This window comes from Sinocyclocheilus grahami, unplaced genomic scaffold, assembly GCF_001515645.1.
Source record: "Sinocyclocheilus grahami isolate Dianchi unplaced genomic scaffold, SAMN03320097.WGS_v1.1 scaffold171.1, whole genome shotgun sequence".
Classification (NCBI taxonomy): Eukaryota; Metazoa; Chordata; class Actinopteri; order Cypriniformes; family Cyprinidae; genus Sinocyclocheilus; species Sinocyclocheilus grahami.
This window is the reverse complement of record NW_015505350.1, coordinates 1,713,903-1,736,780: the sequence shown is the minus strand read 5'-3', so window position 1 is coordinate 1,736,780 and position 22,878 is coordinate 1,713,903. Positions and strand designations below refer to the sequence as shown.

Genomic DNA, 22,878 nt, shown 5'->3' with positions numbered 1-22,878 from the left:
TTACGTGTGCTGGAGCAGTGATTACTGAGCATGTGCCTTGGTGTACATTATTGTAATTAAATTAGATTCACTAAGGAATACTATAGACATTGCATCAGAAAATTAACATCCTGAAGGCTGTGGGGTAATTAAACCAAGGCTGTATGAAAACAAATGTGTTTTGACTTGATTAATCTTTGGCAGTTTAAAAGCACCAAGAGAACCACAACCCATTGCAGCTTCATATGCAAATATGACGTCATGGCTGTTGTTGGATTTTCCAATGGAGATTTTCTAACTTAAATGTTGTTGAATTTAGTGTAGTTGAAAGACATCTCTGCATTTATTTGATCAAATACAGCAAAAAAGTAATACAGTGAATTATTAATACAATTTAAAATAACTGTTTTCTTTATTTTTAAAATGTAATTTATTCCTGTGATGCAAAGCTGAACTTTCAGCATCATTACTCCAGTCTTCAGTCTCACATGATCTATGATCATTCTAACATGCTAATTTAGTGCTCATGAAACATTTCTTATTAGTAGCATCAATGTTGAAAAGGGTTTTTGCTGCTTAATATTTTTGTGTAACCAGTGCTAAAAGTTCAAACGTTTTGGATAAGATTTGAAAAATAAGAAATTAATACTTTTATTCACACTGACAATAATAAAAACCATTATTATTCATTAGTATAATAACTGATAAATCAGCATATTAGAATGATTTCTGTGACTAAAGACTGGAGTAATGACTGCTGCAAACTTTTGACCAGTAGTGTATATATATTTAATTAAGGCACTGTGAAAACAACAAAGAACCCCCAAACCCCCACCTCCACCCTTGGAGAAAATTTTTTGTACAACCCACAGAGAAAAGCCAGAGCCCACAGGGCAACTTTTCTTTTCATCCCCATTAGCTTACTAACACCCCCCGTGGCTAAGGAGACAAGGAAATTATCAAGTCAGCAAGAACACAACAAGAGGTACAGATGAATGCATGAGCAGCACCAGAAGACATGGTGATATTTCACAAGGTCAACAAAAGAAGCAACCACTGGGATGAACTCTGGTGGCGCAGTGAACAGGGAAGGAGGGGCCAGGCATGATGGATCACCAGGACGAGAATGGTCAGGACCAGCTTAGCCAGGCAAAACCTTGTCCTGGAAGTCTTCAGTCAGCAGATAAAATGCCAACAAAAGACCTTGGAGCTCTTTCTTGCACAGAATGGAAGTTCTAAGCACAGGATGTAAATAACCAAAAATTTAATTAAGATTGTGATGCTACAGTGGAATATAGGCTGCATATCAATTCAAAAAAAGTATTTCCTTTACCGGTAATTGGAAAGTACACACATTTGAGTATGCAGTAAGACAGTACTGCATTATTGGGATTCACTGACATATCATAAAATGCATTGTGCACCGTTTGTTTACATGTTAGCATGTAGCAAAATTCATTATTACTTACTATACTGTGGTTCGCTATCAAAAGATTCAGAGCAGCCTGATATAGCAACATTTGCTCTACAATTGGCTGGACTAATTTGTTAAAAGTTAAAGTTAAAAAGTGGAGAAGAAAATCAAAAATAGTAGAGCATCCAGGCACTTCTGGTATATTAATATCAAAACACCACAATTAGGGATGAGATATTCTTACTATAGTGCTGATAGTATGCATATCGGGATGCAGCCACAGTATGTAAGACAACGGCTGTCGACACAAACTATGGTGGGACTATGGCGATGTCGGAGTCGATAAAACAAATGATCTCGAGCCTTGTCTCTTTCCCATGCTCCATTTCTCTCCCTACGTGAGTTCCCGTTTCTCCTTCGTAAGTACAGAGCTGATTTCAAATTGCACAAGTGGCTTTCTCTGCCACATTCTCTTGACAACCTGTAGTGACAATTCAGGGCTAAAATTACTTTTCCGCTCCACTCAATATCTCAGAGAGGTGACAATGTATTTGTTTTGTGTAGCGGCAAAGATCTTGTCTCAATCAGGGTGAGAAAAGGTCTAAATGAATGATTTATTCTTCTGTCAAAACATTTGTGAAAGAAACATATAGCTGGAATAATTACCAGACCATCACTCAATCTTGATTTTTGTGTGACAGAACACTAAAATTGTTCAGCAGATTTGTAGATTAAATAAAACCAAAACAAAAACAAGGAATAAACTTATTGGTGCTTACAAGACACGAAGACAATGCTCATAACCTACACAAATTGTTAAGTAACAATGCCTATTATGCTCCTTGTAGGTATATAAAGTGCTGATTTAAACACTTTAAAAATTCAAGTCCAACCGGATGAATCAGGAAATGTCTGGCACTGGACTCCAGACTGACACAAAACAATTTATGTATTCATTATTTATCATCTTAAAATCATGAGTTGAGTGTTGTTGTAGGTTGTTGAAGGAGCTTTTATTTCAAAATAAAACCATACATACAGTATGAACATAACTAGAAACCAAACTAAAGGTACAGTCAAACTAAAATTATTCAGACACCTTCAACATTTCTCAAATTATCACAGTTTATTTGCTATAGTTTAGAAAATGGTAATAAAATGACAAGAACTCAGAGTTAAGGTCTCTGCACACTGTCACACATTTTCGTCCGAAATTTTTGCACGTTGAAAAATAAATATGACCTCACGTTGTGTCAATCACGTTTACAACACTGCCTCCGAAACTTTCGTCCGTCATAAAAAAGTTCGGACAAGGTTAAATTTTCCGCGTTTTCGCACTCGTAGCAAGCATTTTGATAGGAAAGGATGACGAATACGAAGAAAAAACGGAAAAACGCATAGGAAAATTTCGGACTCAGTGTGCAAGGACCTTTAAACTGTGTCAGATCAAATTCATCTTGATAATGTCATGTGACTAAGAGAGCAATGTCTCACTGAGTAACAGAATTACTTTTCCGCTCCACTCAATATCTCAGAGAGGTGACAATGTATTTGTTTTGTGTAGCGGCAAAGATCTTGTCTCAATCAGGGTGAGAAAAGGTCTAAATGAATGATTTATTCTTCTGTCAAAACATTTGTGAAAGAAACATATAGCTGGAATAATTACCAGACCATCACTCAATCTTGATTTTTGTGTGACAGAACACTAAAATTGTTCAGCAGATTTGTAGATTAAATAAAACCAAAACAAAAACAAGGAATAAACTTATTGGTGCTTACAAGACACGAAGACAATGCTCATAACCTACACAAATTGTTAAGTAACAATGCCTATTATGCTCCTTGTAGGTATATAAAGTGCTGATTTAAACACTTTAAAAATTCAAGTCCAACCGGATGAATCAGGAAATGTCTGGCACTGGACTCCAGACTGACACAAAACAATTTATGTATTCATTATTTATCATCTTAAAATCATGAGTTGAGTGTTGTTGTAGGTTGTTGAAGGAGCTTTTATTTCAAAATAAAACCATACATACAGTATGAACATAACTAGAAACCAAACTAAAGGTACAGTCAAACTAAAATTATTCAGACACCTTCAACATTTCTCAAATTATCACAGTTTATTTGCTATAGTTTAGAAAATGGTAATAAAATGACAAGAACTCAGAGTTAAGGTCTCTGCACACTGTCACACATTTTCGTCCGAAATTTTTGCACGTTGAAAAATAAATATGACCTCACGTTGTGTCAATCACGTTTACAACACTGCCTCCGAAACTTTCGTCCGTCATAAAAAAGTTCGGACAAGGTTAAATTTTCCGCGTTTTCGCACTCGTAGCAAGCATTTTGATAGGAAAGGATGACGAATACGAAAAAAAACGGAAAAACGCATAGGAAAATTTCGGACTCAGTGTGCAAGGACCTTTAAACTGTGTCAGATCAAATTCATCTTGATAATGTCATGTGACTAAGAGAGCAATGCCTCACTGAGTAACAGCTGATTGGTTGGAGCTGTGTTTACGGAGGGAAAGATGTGCCTGAATTCATTTTCAAAGAAAAACAGAGCTTTGTCTAATTGCCTCATTGGGCCTTTGGTTGGCTATCCTTTGTCCTGCTTTACATGTTGTAAAATCAATGATCCTTAAGATTCTGCAAATATGTGCTTGCCCTAGCTTAACCAGAAGCATCAAATTGGCAGTTTTAAAAGCCCAGCGCACAGCTCACAGACTACGGATCAAACTAGTCGTGACAAATGGAGAGTTCTGCTTCGCATCCCTTTGCATGTTTGGCCATTTATTAAAGCCATATTATGTGGTAACCACATCACATTTACTAAATGGTGAAAATGTGGTCTGAAAAATTATGAAGCCTTTGACAGGCATTGCCACGACGGATGAGAGTGGCCATCCTCCGGCTTACTCAATCAATAGCCATTTGGAAAATTGCAGGCCACACATTTTGTTGATTGCATTCCGACAGATTCTGGCATTCCTGAAGAAAGGTCTGAATGTTGCCGTTACTTTTGCAAGAGAGCATTTGTGGAGGCGATAAAAAGTCGTGGCTGTCTAGAGAGACAATATAAATGCAAACGACCGGTGCCTCCGCCCCTGTCAGTACCGCTGGAATTGACTATGTCAAAGGCGGACAGACACGCTACGAGACAGATGGCTTGGTTTGTCATCACCCAAGATCGAGTAAGGCATTCCTTTAGCTCGCTCTCTTTTTCTGCTGCACATTGGTTGATTTGTGGCTCTGTGGGAGGAAGCGGAGAGTGCAGACTGTGCGCATGGGCAGTGGGGGGTGGACAATCGAATCAAAGGCATCATGGGTCTAGGTGTCATTCCAAATGTCCAAGTAATTGCTCCTTCAAGGGGCCCATCTTCCATCTGGACCCCTTTGCAACTTCTCCTGTCTAGCTCTGATGTAAAATACTTTATACTCACACTTCCCGGCTACCCCCCGCTACCAAACCTCATTATGATTTATGTCCGAGCTGTCCCGGTATCTATGATTTCCAGAGTGCGTTGGGAAGAGTCCAGCTTATGAAAAATGTTTCTCCGGCTAGCCCAAACTCTTCCATCATCTAATCTCACTCACTCTCACTCTCTCACTCACTCTCACTCTCTCTCTCTCTCTCTCAGCTGTCAGCCAGCATGGAACAGGTGGAAGCGGACTAAGCTGGGTGTTTTTTAATGAGGGTCCCGCTGGAATGGCAAGTGGAAAGACCCCACGACCTGTTGAGAGTAAAACGGCACCCGTGCTGAAATGCAAGTCTGGACGCACACAACGTCTCTGCAATCTCTACTTTGGCAGATCCGTGCAAGCCAATTAGAAAGCAGAAAGCTTGAATAAACTACTGCTTCAGTCTGAGAGGAACACAAGCTCATTACTGTTCCTCTTCTGTGATTCAAACCTTTGCAACACCCCCTGAGAAACAGACAACAACAAAAGACACCATCTATCCCACATTTACCTCCAACAAAAAACAGCTTTATCCCAGGACAAAAAAAAGAGGACAATGCTGGGATCTGGGGGCAGAGTAGTCACGGGTTGAGAAATGCCATTTCTTGCTCATCCGTCATAGAATGGACAGGGCACATTAGCAAGCATATGGTTAATTAATTCCCCTTAGACACTTGAATGGATGAGCGTTGAACACGGCAGCTCTCAGTCCTCTCATTAGCAGTCTAATTACTCTTTTTTGGCAGCCATCTCATATTCGACTATGGAATCTTTACCAAAAAACTTATCTGAAGACAGAAAGGCCGATGTGAAGATGCCAGTCACCACTTTGGCAAATTGAAGCAAGACAAACAAGATGACAGGTTTGAGCAGTGCCCTTGTTTTACACATGGTTAAAGTAGGTATTTGGAGGGTTTATATTTATTATAACGAAAGGTTGTTGAGGGATACTACAACATTTATTGAAGAGTTTGTGGTGTCTTTTTATAGCTTATCTTTAAGGTTACTCACTTGCTTACTTTCTTTGAGCACACATGGATTTTAAGCCCTTAAAAAACACAAGTAGGTGTCAAATCAATCTGCAGACAAACCAGTGAGACCTTGGAGAGCACTCTTGAGTGTTAAGTTTCCCCAGTCATGAGTGCCTCATCTTTTCACCAAAACTCCCAGTGGAGCTTCATCTTTTCTATGTGCCTTCCTCTGGTCTCACTTCAAGTTCAGACTGTTAACTATAAATGAGAGGCAGTGAAATGCACATCATCAGCAAGTTAGTAGATCAAAAAGTCTTAAGTCATTTTTCACTTTCACACTGAAGCTTAGAGGAATCTGTCAGGAGAGAATAATAGCTCTACACTGGTAAGAGTGCATATAAAATCTGGCCACAGAGCATGGACTTTTCCAGAATGTTTTGATAAAACAGCTTCATCCGGGAACTTGCCAACTTGGTTTCTGTCCACCATGATTCAATGCTAATTGCAAAGAAAGTTCCCTTGGGGCGACCTGGTGCTAAGTGTCTTGCTCAAGGGTACCGTGGTAACCGAGCAGGACTATGACCTAACTTCCCAGTTGCAAAGTCTTCCATATTTTGGTTAAAGCAAGTCTCCTCATCGTAATATAGGCTACCACAAGCCGAAACTTTGCTGTGACACAAACCCACAACCTACACAAGTCCTATAAACACTACCAGTCATTTTAACCCCAGAACATCAATCCCTTGACAATCCAACACCGTGGATTGACAAAAATACATTTGGCTGAAGGTAAAACTGAAAATGCATTAGGCTGATTGTAATAATGAAGAAACAAAGAGAGAAAACAAAAGACTGGCACTTCCAAGTCAATCGACAGTTAGAGTGAGTGTCTTGTGGCTATGACTGAGGTTGCATGTTGGGCGGTACAATGAGGGCCCAGCACGTTTAGAAATGAACACAGAGGGAAGCTGATGACCTTCAGATGCAGAGGACATAATGGCCTTCTTAATGAGCATGCCACCACTGAGAAAATGGCACACCACTCCCAGTTCTGCGATCTCACTCCTTTCATGGAAGCGATTCTTGCAAACTCCACAGAAAAAAAGAATAGGGGTAAATGGCAAAACTATGCAGCAAGTCAAAAACATCTGTCAGGAGGTTTAATTGGGTTCATTAGACAACACAGCTAGAGTTTCCAATTACAGGCCTACATAATTAATTGCACTTGAAATTAAATATATTTTCTCATCAGCTTTTAATTAAACGTGACCCCTTGTTGTTGATTGAATCCCAGATTCTCAGGGTGAGCTACGGTTTCATGCGTGTTTACCTGAGGTGCTCAGGGAGATGAGCTTGATTTTGGAAGAGGGTTAGGATGGGGTGGGGAGTCTGTAATTACATGAAGTGATTAAGATACATCGGCTTGGTGGGCTTCGCAGGGCTCCTAACAAGGTCAAAGCTTAACTAGCCCTCTAGCTAACTCTGAGAACAACTTCATTAAGCACAGTGCTTAAGCATTTAATTTAGACAACAGTATCTAATTTGGTTCCAAAATTTTGGGAGCTGCTGCCTACTAAGTAGACACCACTCTTTTCCAGACAGAAAATAAATGCTCTACATAGGCAGCAATTCTGCATGGAACACAAATAGAGCATCTTGCAGGAAGCACACAGGAGGCATGACTCACAATTGATTGTTGCAATAAGTTAATGAGGAAAGAATACATTGCATACTGTACATAATTATTATGGGAGCAAGTCAAAAACATCTGTCAGGAGGTTTAATTGGGTTCATTAGACAACACAGCTAGAGTTTCCAATTACAGGCCTACATAATTAATTGCACTTGAAATTAAATATATTTTCTCATCAGCTTTTAATTAAACGTGACCCCTTGTTGTTGATTGAATCCCAGATTCTCAGGGTGAGCTACGGTTTCATGCGTGTTTACCTGAGGTGCTCAGGGAGATGAGCTTGATTTTGGAAGAGGGTTAGGATGGGGTGGGGAGTCTGTAATTACATGAAGTGATTAAGATACATCGGTTTGGTGGGCTTCGCAGGGCTCCTAACAAGGTCAAAGCTTAACTAGCCCTCTAGCTAACTCTGAGAACAACTTCATTAAGCACAGTGCTTAAGCATTTAATTTAGACAACAGTATCTAGAAAATAAATGCTCTACATAGGCAGCAATTCTGCATGGAACACAAATAGAGCATCTTGCAGGAAGCACACAGGAGGCATGACTCACAATTGATTGTTGCAATAAGTTAATGAGGAAAGAATACATTGCATACTGTACATAATTATTATGGGAGAAAAAAAATATTGCAATGCCTTCTACCTCATAATTGAGCATAATGATGCACCTTTGAAGACAGCACAAAGACAGGTTAAAGCATGAAGACAGCTGCCAACTGTTTAGAACAAAGGCCCTCTCACCTGGAGGACATCTACGATGCCTTAAACCTCTAGGTAGGCAGCCTACTAGCTTTTTGAACACACAGATCTCAAAACATAGCAAGTATTATATATTATATAATATAACCGTATTATATACTACCTACATGCTACCTTCTAAGGCAGAATTCTAACAATTACTAAAAGTGATTTAAAACATTTTACATAGGCAGCTATTAAAGGGATAGTTCACCTTCAGTTGTTGGTCACCATTGACTTCCATAGTATGTACAAAAACACTATGTTGAAGGAGAACTATCCCTTTAAAGTCAGTCACAAGTGCACAAGAGTACCTTAAAATAGAGTTTTAAACAAAGCTGAGCAATTTTCAGCTAACATACATTTAATTTAGGTTTAAAATCACAGAATCACAGAGTAGCAATTGTGTATTTCCCCCCTTTTTTAAGTCAAAAATAGATGGATGGATGGAGATGGATGGATGGATGGTTAGAGTTAATTTCAGTTCTTTTACACTGTATTTTTTTTCTCAGTGCTGTGAAAAGCTGTTTATCTCTAATAATGAAGACACATCTGTGCAATCTCCATTTGGATCCACCTTGTGCAAATGACTTTAGACTCAATTTTTTCCCCATATTTTCAACTTCAAAAAATATTATTTCATTCTGTGGGCTCTACGTGAGATTACACGTAACAATTTACATTCTAAGCAGACACACATTATGCAAACCCATTTCATGCTGTCCTATAAAAGATATTGGGTTATACAAAACATTATTGTTTTTATTGATTTAATCTTCAAGGTATGGACACACTTTATTTGGAACTGCTAGACTAGCTCTTATCTTCTCACATGTACTTTGGATTTTCCACTTCTTTCATGGGATTTTATGAAACATAACAGAATTACTACCAGGCACCTAGTAACATTCTGCACCACAGTAGTCAGTGTTCAGACTAATATGGTGCAAAACTAATACAGCTGTAATAAATCATGGGCAGTTAATAATTCTATGTAGTCACTATTTAACTCCATAAATGTTCACCACACAGGAAAAATCAAACCACAACCAGCATGAACTGCTGCTATGGCGCAATCATGTTGGCTTTATCTGTTGTCCATTATTGATTTGGTTCACTGACCAAGCTGAATACAGTTGTGGGACACTGAAATTTCCTAACAATGTGAGAAATCAATAATGTTAACTGTAATCTGCAGGAGCTGAGCTTTCAAATGATTGAAAAGTGAATCACATATAGCATCTTTGTGTCGTTACTCTGGCACAATGTGGAAACAGATCAAATTTAACACAAAAGTCATATCAGTCTCTTTCAATGAGGCGACATACTGATAATCATCAGCAACTTGGATTCAGAGCAGAGGTGTTTAAATGACAAAACATTACTTCAGCCTTTACAATGATCTTTAGTATTACAGTAAGATTAGAATGTATAATGTATGTATAAATAACCCTATTAAACCAATCGAAGGGGGTTTGTTGACCATCAAGTTGGTTTAAACTTGTCAGGCATGTCTGGCCTTAGAAGAGTTTTGGTCTCCTTTCAGATCAGCTAAACAATCATAAATCAACTAAGAGCTGCAAACCACCTTCAAGTCTTTCTTTTAAGAACCAAAAACAAACACATATGTCATTTCTGATATCTGTCACACCTTTGATGCAATTTTAAGGGTGGATGGGAACGTAGAGGGGTAACTTACCAATAAAGTAAGCCAACAAGAACACCAGGGTGATGGAGATGAGGATGGCACTGAGGGCGGCACATTTCCAGTTGCAGTGCTTATAGGGTTTCTTCAGGCTAAAGGCAGGCCGTGAGAAGGTGTTCCGCGGCAGGGGCCGGGGAGGAGGAGAGTAGACAGTGCTGGATGTCAAAGGGTAGCCAGGTGAAGTCGTGCAGTACAAGGGCGAAGTCCCGCCAGGCTTGAACAGAAAGTGTCTGCAGAGATGCAGAAAATGCTATTGCTTATGTTCACAAAAATGGGACATTAGAGAGCACTGTGTGGTAAGTGTTTTCTCATCATGGTAAACAGTATCTGTAGAGTGTGTAGGCTTGATTCCCCGCACCGGTCAGTACTGCTGTCGCTAAGCACTTTTCCAAGCTGTTGCCATAGTCACATCTGAGCACTGGCAGCAAGACAGACTGTGCCCCGTGGTGTGCATTATATCGGAATTCTGAATCAATATCAAATTTAATTTAGAGCGCGAGTGACCACAGTGGATTCTTGTTAATACAAGCCCTCGTAGTGACTTCTAATTCACCTAAAGGATGCGTGTGTCAAGAAGCTGTGGGACATTAGCATGTGCAGGATGTACATTATCAAGACTTATTCACTGTGGATGGCGTAATCTATGGTGAAGACATTGACTTTGAAAGCACTGTCAAGCTGTACTGACCAGAAGAGGGGAAACTCAGAAACAAACCACGTTAGGCAAATGAGGTACAAGAAAACAGAGCAACAGACTTGCAAAAACTCTTAAGCCTAGTGCACACTACAAGACAGAAGTTTGTCATGTTGGCACATTGCTGTGTGCCAAAATTTGTACCAGGTTTGTAAATTGGTTTCGGGATTGTAGTTAGCAATGCAAATAAAAATGAAATAGTAAATTGTCCATTTCTGTCGGAGCCAAAGCCTCATGGGCAGTGCTCCAGAGTTCGATTCTTGTCTCATTATCTCCTGATCCCATCCTAGCTCTTCCCATCTCTCCTTAATTGTCCTGTCCCAATAAAATAACTTAAAAAAAGCCTTTTCCTGATTACTAGCATTAGGTTTGTACCTTAAATGTCACAAATGTGGCATAAAGAAAGAAAAAAAAACACTATCAGGTGACTCACTAAGAATTGCGCCTGCCGTAGCTCTGATAAAAGAATAGTTAACCCAAAAATAATAATTGTGTTGTCATTTACCCATTCTCGTGCTGTCTCAAATCTGTATGATTTCAAGGTAACAGGGTTCAGTCTTGTAGTGTACACTGAAGGACTTATGAACAGTTCCTTTGAGAAGAATGCCAATGCATTCAGGGTTAATTAGAAAAGGTGTTAGTTTGTGTTCAGAAATAATTTCTGTTAAAAAAAGCATGCAATTCATACAGTAAGTGATGAAACATGTTAGTGACATTTGTAACAGAATCTATGTAATGTAAAACAAGTGTGCACAGGTACCACTATGCAGCATGGCAAAGCAGATTCCGGCAGCTGCGGTCAGATCATGCAACATACCCATCAGTGTAAGCACCGTCGCGGCGAGTTGTGGCCAGTATGTCCATCTCTATAAAGTTGTCCTGTAAAGTCTCTAGGAATGTCTGCTTTGCTATGTTTCTACACACAGGTGGAGAGATGGACAGATGGAACGAGAGTGAGACATGCATGCAAGAGGGAGACAGATGTGCAAACACAAAAATGATCACCCAGCAAAATTCTGTAAACGGACAGAGTGGAGAGGCCGACAAGGACAAGCAAACCCCGATTTCCAATGACAGGGTGCTGGTGCCGGATCCGGAGCCCAACTGGAGTAAAAGCAGTGTTCAGGAGCAAAGAACAAAAACAAAACCTAATCTAAACCTACTGTTATTTAGCTATTAACCGACAACATCAGAGAACAGACAGCGGGAGAATCTTGACATCAAATAATATTTTTTAAAAACAACTCCTCAGTCTGGCAAGACTGATGTTAAACAAAACTAGATCAAGCAAAAGTAGATATTTACCATTATCTTTTACAAAGCTGTTTATATTGGAAACACCCATTGCAATGAGTATTTAATTAAACAACAGTTCGTTCCCAACCTCTAATCTAGTTGTAGGGGTGCTGATGTTTTGTATAACAGCACAAAGGCATCTCTCCCAGCATGTGGGAAAACGTTTTAAAAGTTCAATTGTTTTGGAAAGGTTCAAGAATGTGATGCACTGTGGTTTAAATAACATAGCTAGTTATGAAAACGCTCGTCTCTCAAGTCAGTTGAAATGTGGGTCGGTTCTGAAAGAAGTCCGCAGGTCCCACAGCTCGGCACCAGCACTATTTCGGTGGAAGTGGGCAAACAGAGACATCCTTATGGAACTAAAGTGCTGTGTGGGGGGTTTTATCCCCGTGAAACCCGGCACGCCCCACCCGAGAGCGCTCATGCTCTTTTACCACACATGTACCTTGTGTTGTACGACCCATGCCCCTCTCTGCAAGCGTCCTGTTCTTCTCTGATAAACATTAGAGTATTCTGGCTCCTTTATAATTGTGGTTAGAAGAAAACAAAGCATTACTTTTCCATTCACTTCTTCACGTTCTTTGTGTTTAAGGGGCTGACACAACACTTTTCGGAAAGAATCACACATTACACTGACAGAATTCTCAAGTGGTTACTTTAAATCCTGCTTTAAGATGTGATTTTTTTTGCAGTTTTTAAATAATAAATGGTTTCATAAAGCAGAGTTTTATTAACATTCAGAGAGGAACTCAGTGTGCATTCAGTGAAGCATGTCTGCTGTAGCTCCGTGCCCCCTGAGACGGCTGTTCCATAAGGGGAGACTGAGATAATGCAATGGAGAAATGAACCGTCAACATGCATTGGGCAGGCGCAACACCTTCAATTCAACAAGAGAAAATGTTTGTTTTCTTTTCTTCAGAGCTGTTCCAGACTGCCTGCCTGCTCGGCTGATTGTCTTTGGCCGGCTTATGTACATTTGTTGGTTTGCTCAGGCATTGGGAGGCAAATTAAAGTTTTAAACGAAGATGAGAAGGGCCCAGAGGCCGGTTTGGAGGAGTCAGAAAATAATACATAAAAGCAGCCAATAAAACAATGGCACTGCCTGGCTCTCGTCCAATGGAAGGGCTCGGTAAGCCTACATATCCAGGGACTCATCCAACCCATTCCAGCCCGCTGTACAAAAGTCGTGAGATGGAACCATTACAAAGCCATTAGCTAAAGCCTAAATGACAGGTCATCTTTCACTGCCCTTGTGGATATTGCTAATGGTTCCAATTTCATCAGAGGGATTCAGATAATTGATCGCTCTTTTTTTAGATAGGAGGGAGATGTGGAGGGTGGTGTGTGATGTCACTGATTTACTCGGTTTCCGCCACTCTTCTCTTGCTGCAGATCGGCTGGCGTGACCATCTGTTTCCCTCTCCCATGGGAATACCTGGTCCAGATTAAAGTTTGGGGAAATCCATGATGTTTAATCAGTCATTATGTTGCTAACTGTCCCTCCGCAAATTCAAATTAACATTAATTTTCCTGTTGAGTGGACCGTTCACACCCATGCTGGTCACAAACGCATCAAGATGACAAAGAAACATTGAGTTTCCGAGCAAGTGCCTTAGTTCTTATGCTTATTATTAAACAACATAAATGTTAGGATACATTCATTTTGATTTGGAACAGTGGTTATGAGGGTCTATGTGAAGATAAGGGTCCATGTCAGTGATGTGGGTTTAAGTTTGGCCTGCAATGTTTTTTTTTTTTTTATCCTACCGCCTCCATCATTTCCTCATGCTCTCTATTACACCTATTCAAATGAAGCAAAAGGTCTGGGTTATTGTATTTTACTACAAAATTATTGAAAAAAAATCTATATTCTGTGAAGTATGAACACAAATAAAGCTCAGTTTAGGATCATTCAGGAAAAGTATCGAGAAAATATCACTAATTACGGTAATAAAGTATAATGAAAACAATCCTGTGCAGACAATGTTGCTTTCTTTTTAAATCAAATTCAGCATTCATACATACAGTAGTACAAAAAAATATATACTTTACAAAATAGTATTTCGTAAATTTATAATAATGTTAATTATGTAACCATAAAAATGCTGAAAAAATTATATTTATAAATAATTATATTTATTCATTTTAGTAAGTCACTTTTTTTCCCCAGCATTTTTGATTTTGTAATGACATAACAACCAGACAATTGTGTTTTATTTATTTTTTTTGGACAGTTTTCTTGATTCACCTGTCGTATAAAACTAGGTAAGAGGCTCCACAAAAAAATGAAAAAAAAAAATTGTACTTTAACTCTGCAATCCCAACAGTAAATCATTGCAGTTTTGAGATTCGAGACCTGTGTTATACAGATGCTCTTAGCACAAAGTTCGAAAAGCCTGAAACTTTCACAGCAGCTGTAATATATATGAGCCATTTGGGTTGGCTGGGTTGAGCAGCGCAGGAGGTGAAGGTAATCTGAGTATCAGTATGTATAATTTCTCTTCAGGCTTGTCTGACAGCCCTGATTTGCCTCCGCCATGCATGAGGAGCAGCCTGTGCAATGCAAACAGACATCTGAGAGGTTCTTAACTGATCTCCTCCACACAGGTGCCTCAGATAGAAGCAAACAGAGCAAGGGCTGATGGGAGATAAATAAGGAGCTGAGTTTGTAGCAAAGCCCCCTTCAGAACCTTGAGAGAATTCACCCATCTGATGCATTTGGGCTTGAGATATTAGATCAGCAACACTGTCCGGAAAGCCCAGAAAAAAAAGTAAATGCTTTTCTCTTGTTGCATATTTAGTCATGTTTTAAATGCATTCTGGCCTGATGCAGGAATTCATTTAATTCTCAATTCAGCTAAACAGTTTTTTTAAGGTCATTCCTATCAGCACATTTCATGTCCAATCATACTGCATTTTTATTAATACATAAACATGGGGAAATAAAGCTAGAAATTAAAAACTGGCTATTTACAAATTTTCAATTAATTAATTAATATAAATTCATGATGTTAATGAATTTATAATTAATTAATTTCCCTGATCTAGTTAATTAGAATGTTTCAAACAAAACACTTTTTAATTGAAAATATTGTTTTAATTGTCAATTAATATTTCCACTATTGCTTTCCACCCTGCTAGTCTTTCGTAAAATCCCTTTAACAAAAGTCTGTTGCTTAATAACATCAATGTCAGGAGGTGAAACAATTTTTGGTGGGAAACCTATTAAATAATATATAAAAAATGTATCCTATTATATAAAATATTAGAAATGCGTAGAACCATATTTAAAAAAAATTTAAATAATTACTTCAAGCCGACACCTCAAGTAAGCTAACTGGTTAACTTTGGCTCTTTATTTCCATTCTAGATAAACATGGGGAAATAAAGCTAGAAATTAAAAACTGGCTATTTACAAATTTTCAATTAATTAATTAATATAAATTCATGATGTTAATGAATTTATAATTAATTAATTTCCCTGATCTAGTTAATTAGAATGTTTCAAACAAAACACTTTTTAATTGAAAATATTGTTTTAATTGTCAATTAATATTTCCACTATTGCTTTCCACCCTGCTAGTCTTTCGTAAAATCCCTTTAACAAAAGTCTGTTGCTTAATAACATCAATGTCAGGAGGTGAAACAATTTTTGGTGGGAAACCTATTAAATAATATATAAAAAATGTATCCTATTATATAAAATATTAGAAATGCGTAGAACCATATTTAAAATTTTTTTAAAATAATTACTTCAAGCCGACACCTCAAGTAAGCTAACTGGTTAACTTTGGCTCTTTATTTCCATTCTATTAGGTTACATTGACTATTTATTAAGACCATTTCTGCATTTAGACCAGAGCCTTTTGAAAGTCTGGTATATTGTTTTACAGATATATTTAATTAACTTACAGCACATGTTCAATGTATTTACAGTTTTTTTTCAACTGCGCACACACAAAATCTTTACTTGTCACACAATTTCTGAAACCTGACACTCAAACACCAGAACCACACACCAAATCTGCAAAACCATACACTAATTCTCAGCCTTTGACTCAGTTTTCAATTTCATAAAACACTTTTTGCAAAACACAACACACAATTCTCTATGTCACACACAAATCTAATAGGAATTAATCTCATGGCAAAGGTATTTGCAAATGTTTGCTTTTGAGATGTGTTTGTGATGTTTTGAATGCAGTGCTTCATTTTGCAAAGGATTATGAGGCATTTTGCATTTTGTGTGTGCAATTAGTGTATTTGTGTGTAAAGTAAAAAAAAAAGAGGCTAAGTTCTGAAAGTTCTGAAAAGTTGTCTGAAACATCTAAAGTCTGAGACATCAAAAGGTACTGCATAACAGGAAAGACCCATTAAACTATATTGTGCGTCAAATAGAGCTAAAAGGCTACACAAAGACTCATTAAGAGTTTAGTTGATCTTTTAGGCAGATACAAACAGCATTAAACGCTTCATGCAGCAAGCATATGCATGCCGTATGCATTATAAATGTCTAATTTAGAGTCACTCAATTCTGTTTGACTATTTCATTAGCCATTTTACCACGAGAACATCATAGCACCAAACGTACCTGGTCTCTAGAGGAACGTTGCTGTTGAGAAGCCAGTTGTCCTGGGCACTGCCTGAGTCCTGGGCACTTGTAGGACCCTCATTGGGAGCCGAGCTATCGGTGGGCGCCGGGCTTGGGTTACTGCGCTGGGTGTAGTTGCTGCGGCTCAGAGAGCCAATGGAGGCGGAGTGATGCTGACTAGGAGAGTGGGAGTGCGACAGGGGCAGCGGTGGCGTCCGCAATCTAGAGTGGTTCTGGAACGAGCCCTCTGAAACGACAGAAACAGCCTTATCAGCAACTAAATAAATGAAACTACTGCAGTGTTCATTAGCATGTGCTGTACAGACATTTGTCTCTAATGTATTTCTGATACTGCACAAGTAAACAAGTCAATTTTCATTATCCAACGTTTTATTGGAAATGGTATAGTTAACTGCTTAGGCAGCAGTACCAAAATTGTCCTCCAGGGGTGCACAAGAAAATGCCGGTAATGGCAGAATACAGCAGGGATTTTCTGCTAGCGGCTGCTCGAGCAACACAGCAAAAAATGATCACCAATATCACTTTGTGACCAGTCTTCCAATCCCAATCCCAATCCCTTTAACTAACAAAAGCTAGTTGCTTAATGACAGCATCCTCCAGGAAGTGACATCAATTTGGCAGGAAACAACAGAACAAACATCAATAAGCATTCGGTGAAGTTCAGTGATATGAATTGGGTTGTCTTACTACGAAACATCCCATCCTGTTAAATAAAATATCCGAAATCAGTATAATAATATAAAAATGTCAAAACACTATAAAAAAAGTATAATAATAACTTTAAATTGACACCTCACGTAAGTTAACTTTGGCTTTTTATTTCCATCCTTTTAGATTCTATTTTTTAACTGTCTCATTATAAAGTTATAATCAACAAGCTCAAGATTGACCAGAGCATATATATTTTTTTTAATTCTGGTATACTGTTTTACATAAATACTTAATTAAATTACACTAAGAAAAGTCTGTATAAATACAGCCTAATGTACTGTGTTAATACGTCTGACACATCTTCTGATTACAAATGCATTTGTTGCCAAAAAGCCCCATCCATATTTAGAATTGGCTAAACAAGTAATCTACATAGTGTGAATTAGATATTGAGGCAAGGGACATGCAACACAGACAGCAATTTACAGTTATTTTATTTGTATATCATTCTAACAAATACCATTAATGGTAATGCTAATGGAATAGCTAATTGCTTTGGACAAATGCATCTGATAAATGCATAAATGAACACGGAAAAGGTCAACTCTGTTCAATGACAACATGGGGAAATTATGTGGTTAATGTGTAAATTAGTTGATAAATGTGATTACGTCTCTGGTATTAGAATTAAAGAGAGAAGGTTACTTGGGTAACAAGTATAACTAGACCCTTGTCAAAGAAAAGTTAAAGATAAGACGATGTCTTAAAAAGAGACACTTAGCATACACTACTTACTATTCTGTGTCACATCCAAATAGTGCTTCGGCTTCTACTAACAGCTGGAATCTCACAAACACTCATCAGGCAAAATACGCTGTTGACAATCTGTCATTATCAAGTAGACTGAATTACCCTTGTCAACCTGTTTGAAATTCACGCCATGATCAACTGCAGTTTGTGCGGATGGACCCGACAAGACAGCTTCAGCTTCCGACAAAGCGTTTGTCTCCTAAAGCCACTTTGCATCATGGGAGATGGGGGCTATCAGACATGAGATTGTGAGCATCAGATTGTGGCAATCCAGACGCAGATAAAGACCCTTGTGTCCTTGTGTGCTCCAAAGCCATTCATTTCCATATCCGCTAAACCATTCATCAATCAATAAACTAGCGCCTCATTGCGCTAAGAACCCTTACTTAACAAGTACAAAGCAGTTTCATTTTACACCTGACGACAACACTCTCTTTACTGAGAGCTTAGGCTGGTGCTAAAGGTGAGGCTAATGCCCTAAAGATGTTTTATTTACATTTATAAACAACTTTACCTTCACTCGCTAAAGCTAACATGCTAAAGATGTTTTATTTACATTTATGAGCAACTTTCATTAGTTAAGAACATATCACTAATGCGTTAAAGATTGTAACAGTTCGTAGTCACGGGAAGAAAGAGGAGGGAACCGGCGAACATTTAAAGACTTTAATAAAATAAACAAACACAAAATGACCTCGCGGACTACTGCCACACACAAAACACAAAATAAAATCCAGGCCTGGTCCTCTCTCGTCCAACACTGTCGTCACTCCTCCTTTTATCCTTCCGGAGCTCCTCCATGGGACTCGCTCCGTTCCCACGGCTTAAAAAATGCGATTATTTACAACGAAGTTTATCTTTGGGTTTTTTTTTTTTTAAATGCTTACCAAAATGCAGATAGTACAAAGTCCAAAACACACTTCTGAGAAAATAATTCCACAATCTTGGTATATGAAAAATGCAAAAAAAATTGGTGTCTACCAAATATGTAAATATACTATATGCAATGGTCCTCTCTCGTCCAACACTGTCGTCACTCCTCCTTTTATCCTTCCGGAGCTCCTCCATGGGACTCGCTCCGTTCCCACGGCTTAAAAAATGCGATTATTTACAACGAAGTTTATCTTTGGGTTTTTTTTTTTTAAATGCTTACCAAAATGCAGATAGTACAAAGTCCAAAACACACTTCTGAGAAAATAATTCCACAATCTTGGTATATGAAAAATGCTAAAAAAATTGGTGTCTACCAAATATGTAAATATACTATATGCAACAGCCTTTTAGTAGGCTAACTGACAGATATTAAACAAACAAATAGTCCAGACATACTTTTATTGCAAAAACCATAGTCTTCACAAGAAAAACAAACAAGGATTATGCATAATAATGAGGACATCCTTCACAGTGGGATATCTGAAGTCCGACAGTAATTGTCTTTTGTTACAAAAGCAGAGTGTTGATGGCTGTAGCTGCAGTGCTTTTAAGGAAATGAAGACGGAGACGGAACTTCTTAGAAACTGTCAGCACAATATGGAGAAATTGTATCTGTAAATGCATTTTTTCTAAATTACTGCCAACACAAATATTAAACATATTAATAAACTAGTCAATCATCAGGTTTTGGACAACTAGTCGAACACCCTGACCTATCCACCTTGGATATGTGTAAGTATACACATCTTTATCAAAACCAATAAACCCACACAAAACACAAAATAAAATCCAGGCCTGGTCCTCTCTCGTCCAACACTGTCGTCACTCCTCCTTTTATCCTTCCGGAGCTCCTCCATGGGACTCGCTCCGTTCCCACGGCTTAAAAAATGCGATTATTTACAACGAAGTTTATCTTTGGGTTTTTTTTTTTTAAATGCTTACCAAAATGCAGATAGTACAAAGTCCAAAACACACTTCTGAGAAAATAATTCCACAATCTTGGTATATGAAAAATGCAAAAAAAATTGGTGTCTACCAAATATGTAAATATACTATATGCAACAGCCTTTTAGTAGGCTAACTGACAGATATTAAACAAACAAATAGTCCAGACATACTTTTATTGCAAAAACCATAGTCTTCACAAGAAAAACAAACAAGGATTATGCATAATAATGAGGACATCCTTCACAGTGGGATATCTGAAGTCCGACAGTAATTGTCTTTTGTTACAAAAGCAGAGTGTTGATGGCTGTAGCTGCAGTGCTTTTAAGGAAATGAAGACGGAGACGGAACTTAGAAACTGTCAGCACAATCTGGAGAAATTGTATCTGTAAATGCATTCTTTCTAAATTACTGCCACCACAAATATTAAACATATTAATAAACTAGTAAATCATCAGGTTTTGGACAACTAGTCGAACACCCTGACCTATCCACCTTGGATATGTGTAAGTATACACATCTTTATCAAAACCAATAAACCTCAATAAATGCTTTTATGGTTGCTTGACTAAACTGACCTTCATAACCACTAACTTTTCTAACTTCTATAGTCGAAACATGGACAACAATGCACGGCGTAGAGCTTCAAGGAATAACATCCCTGAATCATTCCTTACTTTTGAATACTGCAAAAAGTTGCATGCTTCGAAGGTCTTACCGCAGTTTCACACCAAGCAACACAGTATGTTCTCCGTTGGAGACATGTCACCGGGGTGAAAGAATGCTAGTTCTCACATCGCTCATATGACTAAATGAGTGCTTTGCACCATGTGGTGAGTGCACATTTCTACTGAAGATCATTATGGGATGCGTCACTGACAGGGACCCCGTTACTTTTTTTATTCCTTTCATTTTGGGCACAGGGCCGGATCATTTGTCAGAGCCAGTGACAGATGGGCCCGTACCAAGCCGCATTCCCACAATCCTACGCTACCAATTACTCAGAGCTCTGTTGCGTCTCTGAGCCAAGCTGATGATGGCCCTGATGAAACCGGATCAAAACAGAAGGAGAGCTGGAAGAGAGTTAAACCATTTCCCCTGCACTATAAAGGTACGCAACATGCGGGCACATTACTACTATGAAAGTGATGACATCCAAAGAAGGTTAATGTCAACAGGACTTGATTAACTGGCTTGTTTGACTGTATGAATTTGTATTTTGTTATGCTTTAATTTTTTTCTCTCCTATTGCAATTTAAAATTCAGTATGCAAAAAGTAATTCACAGGTTGATTTCCCAATGAATATAAAAACTGTGGCTCTTAAGAATGTAGCATTGAACTCAAAACAAAATTTTTGCCAGGGAAAATAAATTATAGAAGTACAGCCCCTCAGGTAACAACAACAACAGCATAAAACCCCATTATAAATGTTATGAATGCTACAAATAGTTATGGACTTACAACAAGGTTAGGCAATGTATCACCCCATTTCTAAACACTTCACTAACCGTCTAAACTCTTGTGTTGTGTTTTCTGAACAAGTTTGTCTTAACGCAAGGTTTTTATTCCCTAAACAGCAGCCAGTAAACAGAAGTGCTGATGCAGCATTGAAGGGTTGGAGCTTTATTTCCATTGAAAAGCACAGAAGGTAAGGCTCATTCGAGTCCTTGAGACAATGAGCATAATAAGAGGAGAAGCAATGATTCAGCAGGAACAATTCAGCGCAGTCCAGAAGGACCTGTAAGAGTGGAAAGTCTTTGATCGATCTAGTTTGCACAATTCTGTTTGCCAGCAAAGAAGTTTGTTTTGCCATTAAAGAACAGACAAATCAGGAAAAGTTCTTAGGTCTCAAATGGTCTCCAAAAAAGAAGCAGAGTATTGTTTTACTCATCATATTTCACCATTTTTACACACTTCTGAGGACAACATTTTACAGAAAATGAAGCCTGTTTTAAGACTTTTTAATATTCTTTCATTCTTTCTTTTATTCTGTATGGCTGTAATGAGAATCTAGTGAGAATCATCCAGAATTATTCATGATTGAGTACAAAAGCAAACAAAATATGCATTTTATCTTTTATAAAAAATATCTTGGGCATGTTTTTTTGTGAGATTCACCCTCTCTTGAGATAAAGAATATAATAGACACCTAATTATTCTAGATGACACTTTGCTGGCTGTAAAATTGCTTTATGATTACAAGACAGCAAATGAATAAAATAGCAATTACAAAGGGAGACAAGCAGTTCTCTGTGGAAATCCCATGGCATATTTATGTAGATTAGCAGCATGTTTTAAATGGGGGAGGGATGTACTCAAAAGAGGTGCAAGAACTTTACTAAAACATGTTAAAAAGCTAATTTGATCTGTGAAGATGTTCTTGATGTGTTTGACTCTGTTTAGCAACTGATCACAGTCCAGACATATTTCAGAAGCTCAAGCTCAATTTCTCTCAAGCTCAATATTTACAGGCGTCAAAAGCCCATTAAAGTTGTCTGAAGTCAATCTCCAAGGAAAATTGGGTTGCTCCAGTCAGCAGTGTTTGTTAACCAACGAGTGACACTAAAACATCATACCCTGGAGCAGAATTGATTTGTTTATGAATAATTGATAAGAAATGTGATCATACAAACATATTTTTAGAGTTTCATAATTACAAAATAAAACCTCTGTATCCATGTACCACAATGGATACATACAATTCCTGTCAAGAAAGTGAAAGACAATTAAGTTAATATATATTAAAATTAATATATATATATATATATTAAACTTAACTTAATGGTGACAGGCAGATGGACAGAATGATAGCTAGAACGGCAGGTAGAATGACAGACAGACAGACAGACAGACAGACAGATAGATAGATAGATAGATAGATAGATAGATAGATAGATAGATAGATAGATAGATAGATAGATAGATAGATAGATAGATAGATAGATAGATAGATAGATAGATAGAT

General features: G+C 38.1%; 1 protein-coding gene across 1 annotated transcript in view; it reads right to left on the bottom strand.

Moving 5' to 3' along the window:
* Window positions 1-22,878, bottom strand: part of tenm4 (teneurin transmembrane protein 4) — a 245,415-nt gene that overhangs the window by 107,029 nt on the left and 115,508 nt on the right. The window contains exons 5-7 of the mRNA XM_016283213.1: window positions 16,553-16,799; window positions 11,483-11,581; window positions 9,966-10,201 (exon numbers count right to left, since the gene is read on the bottom strand). Of these exons, the coding sequence (XP_016138699.1) occupies window positions 9,966-10,201; window positions 11,483-11,581; window positions 16,553-16,799 (582 nt within the window). The remainder of the gene's footprint in view (window positions 1-9,965; window positions 10,202-11,482; window positions 11,582-16,552; window positions 16,800-22,878) is intronic.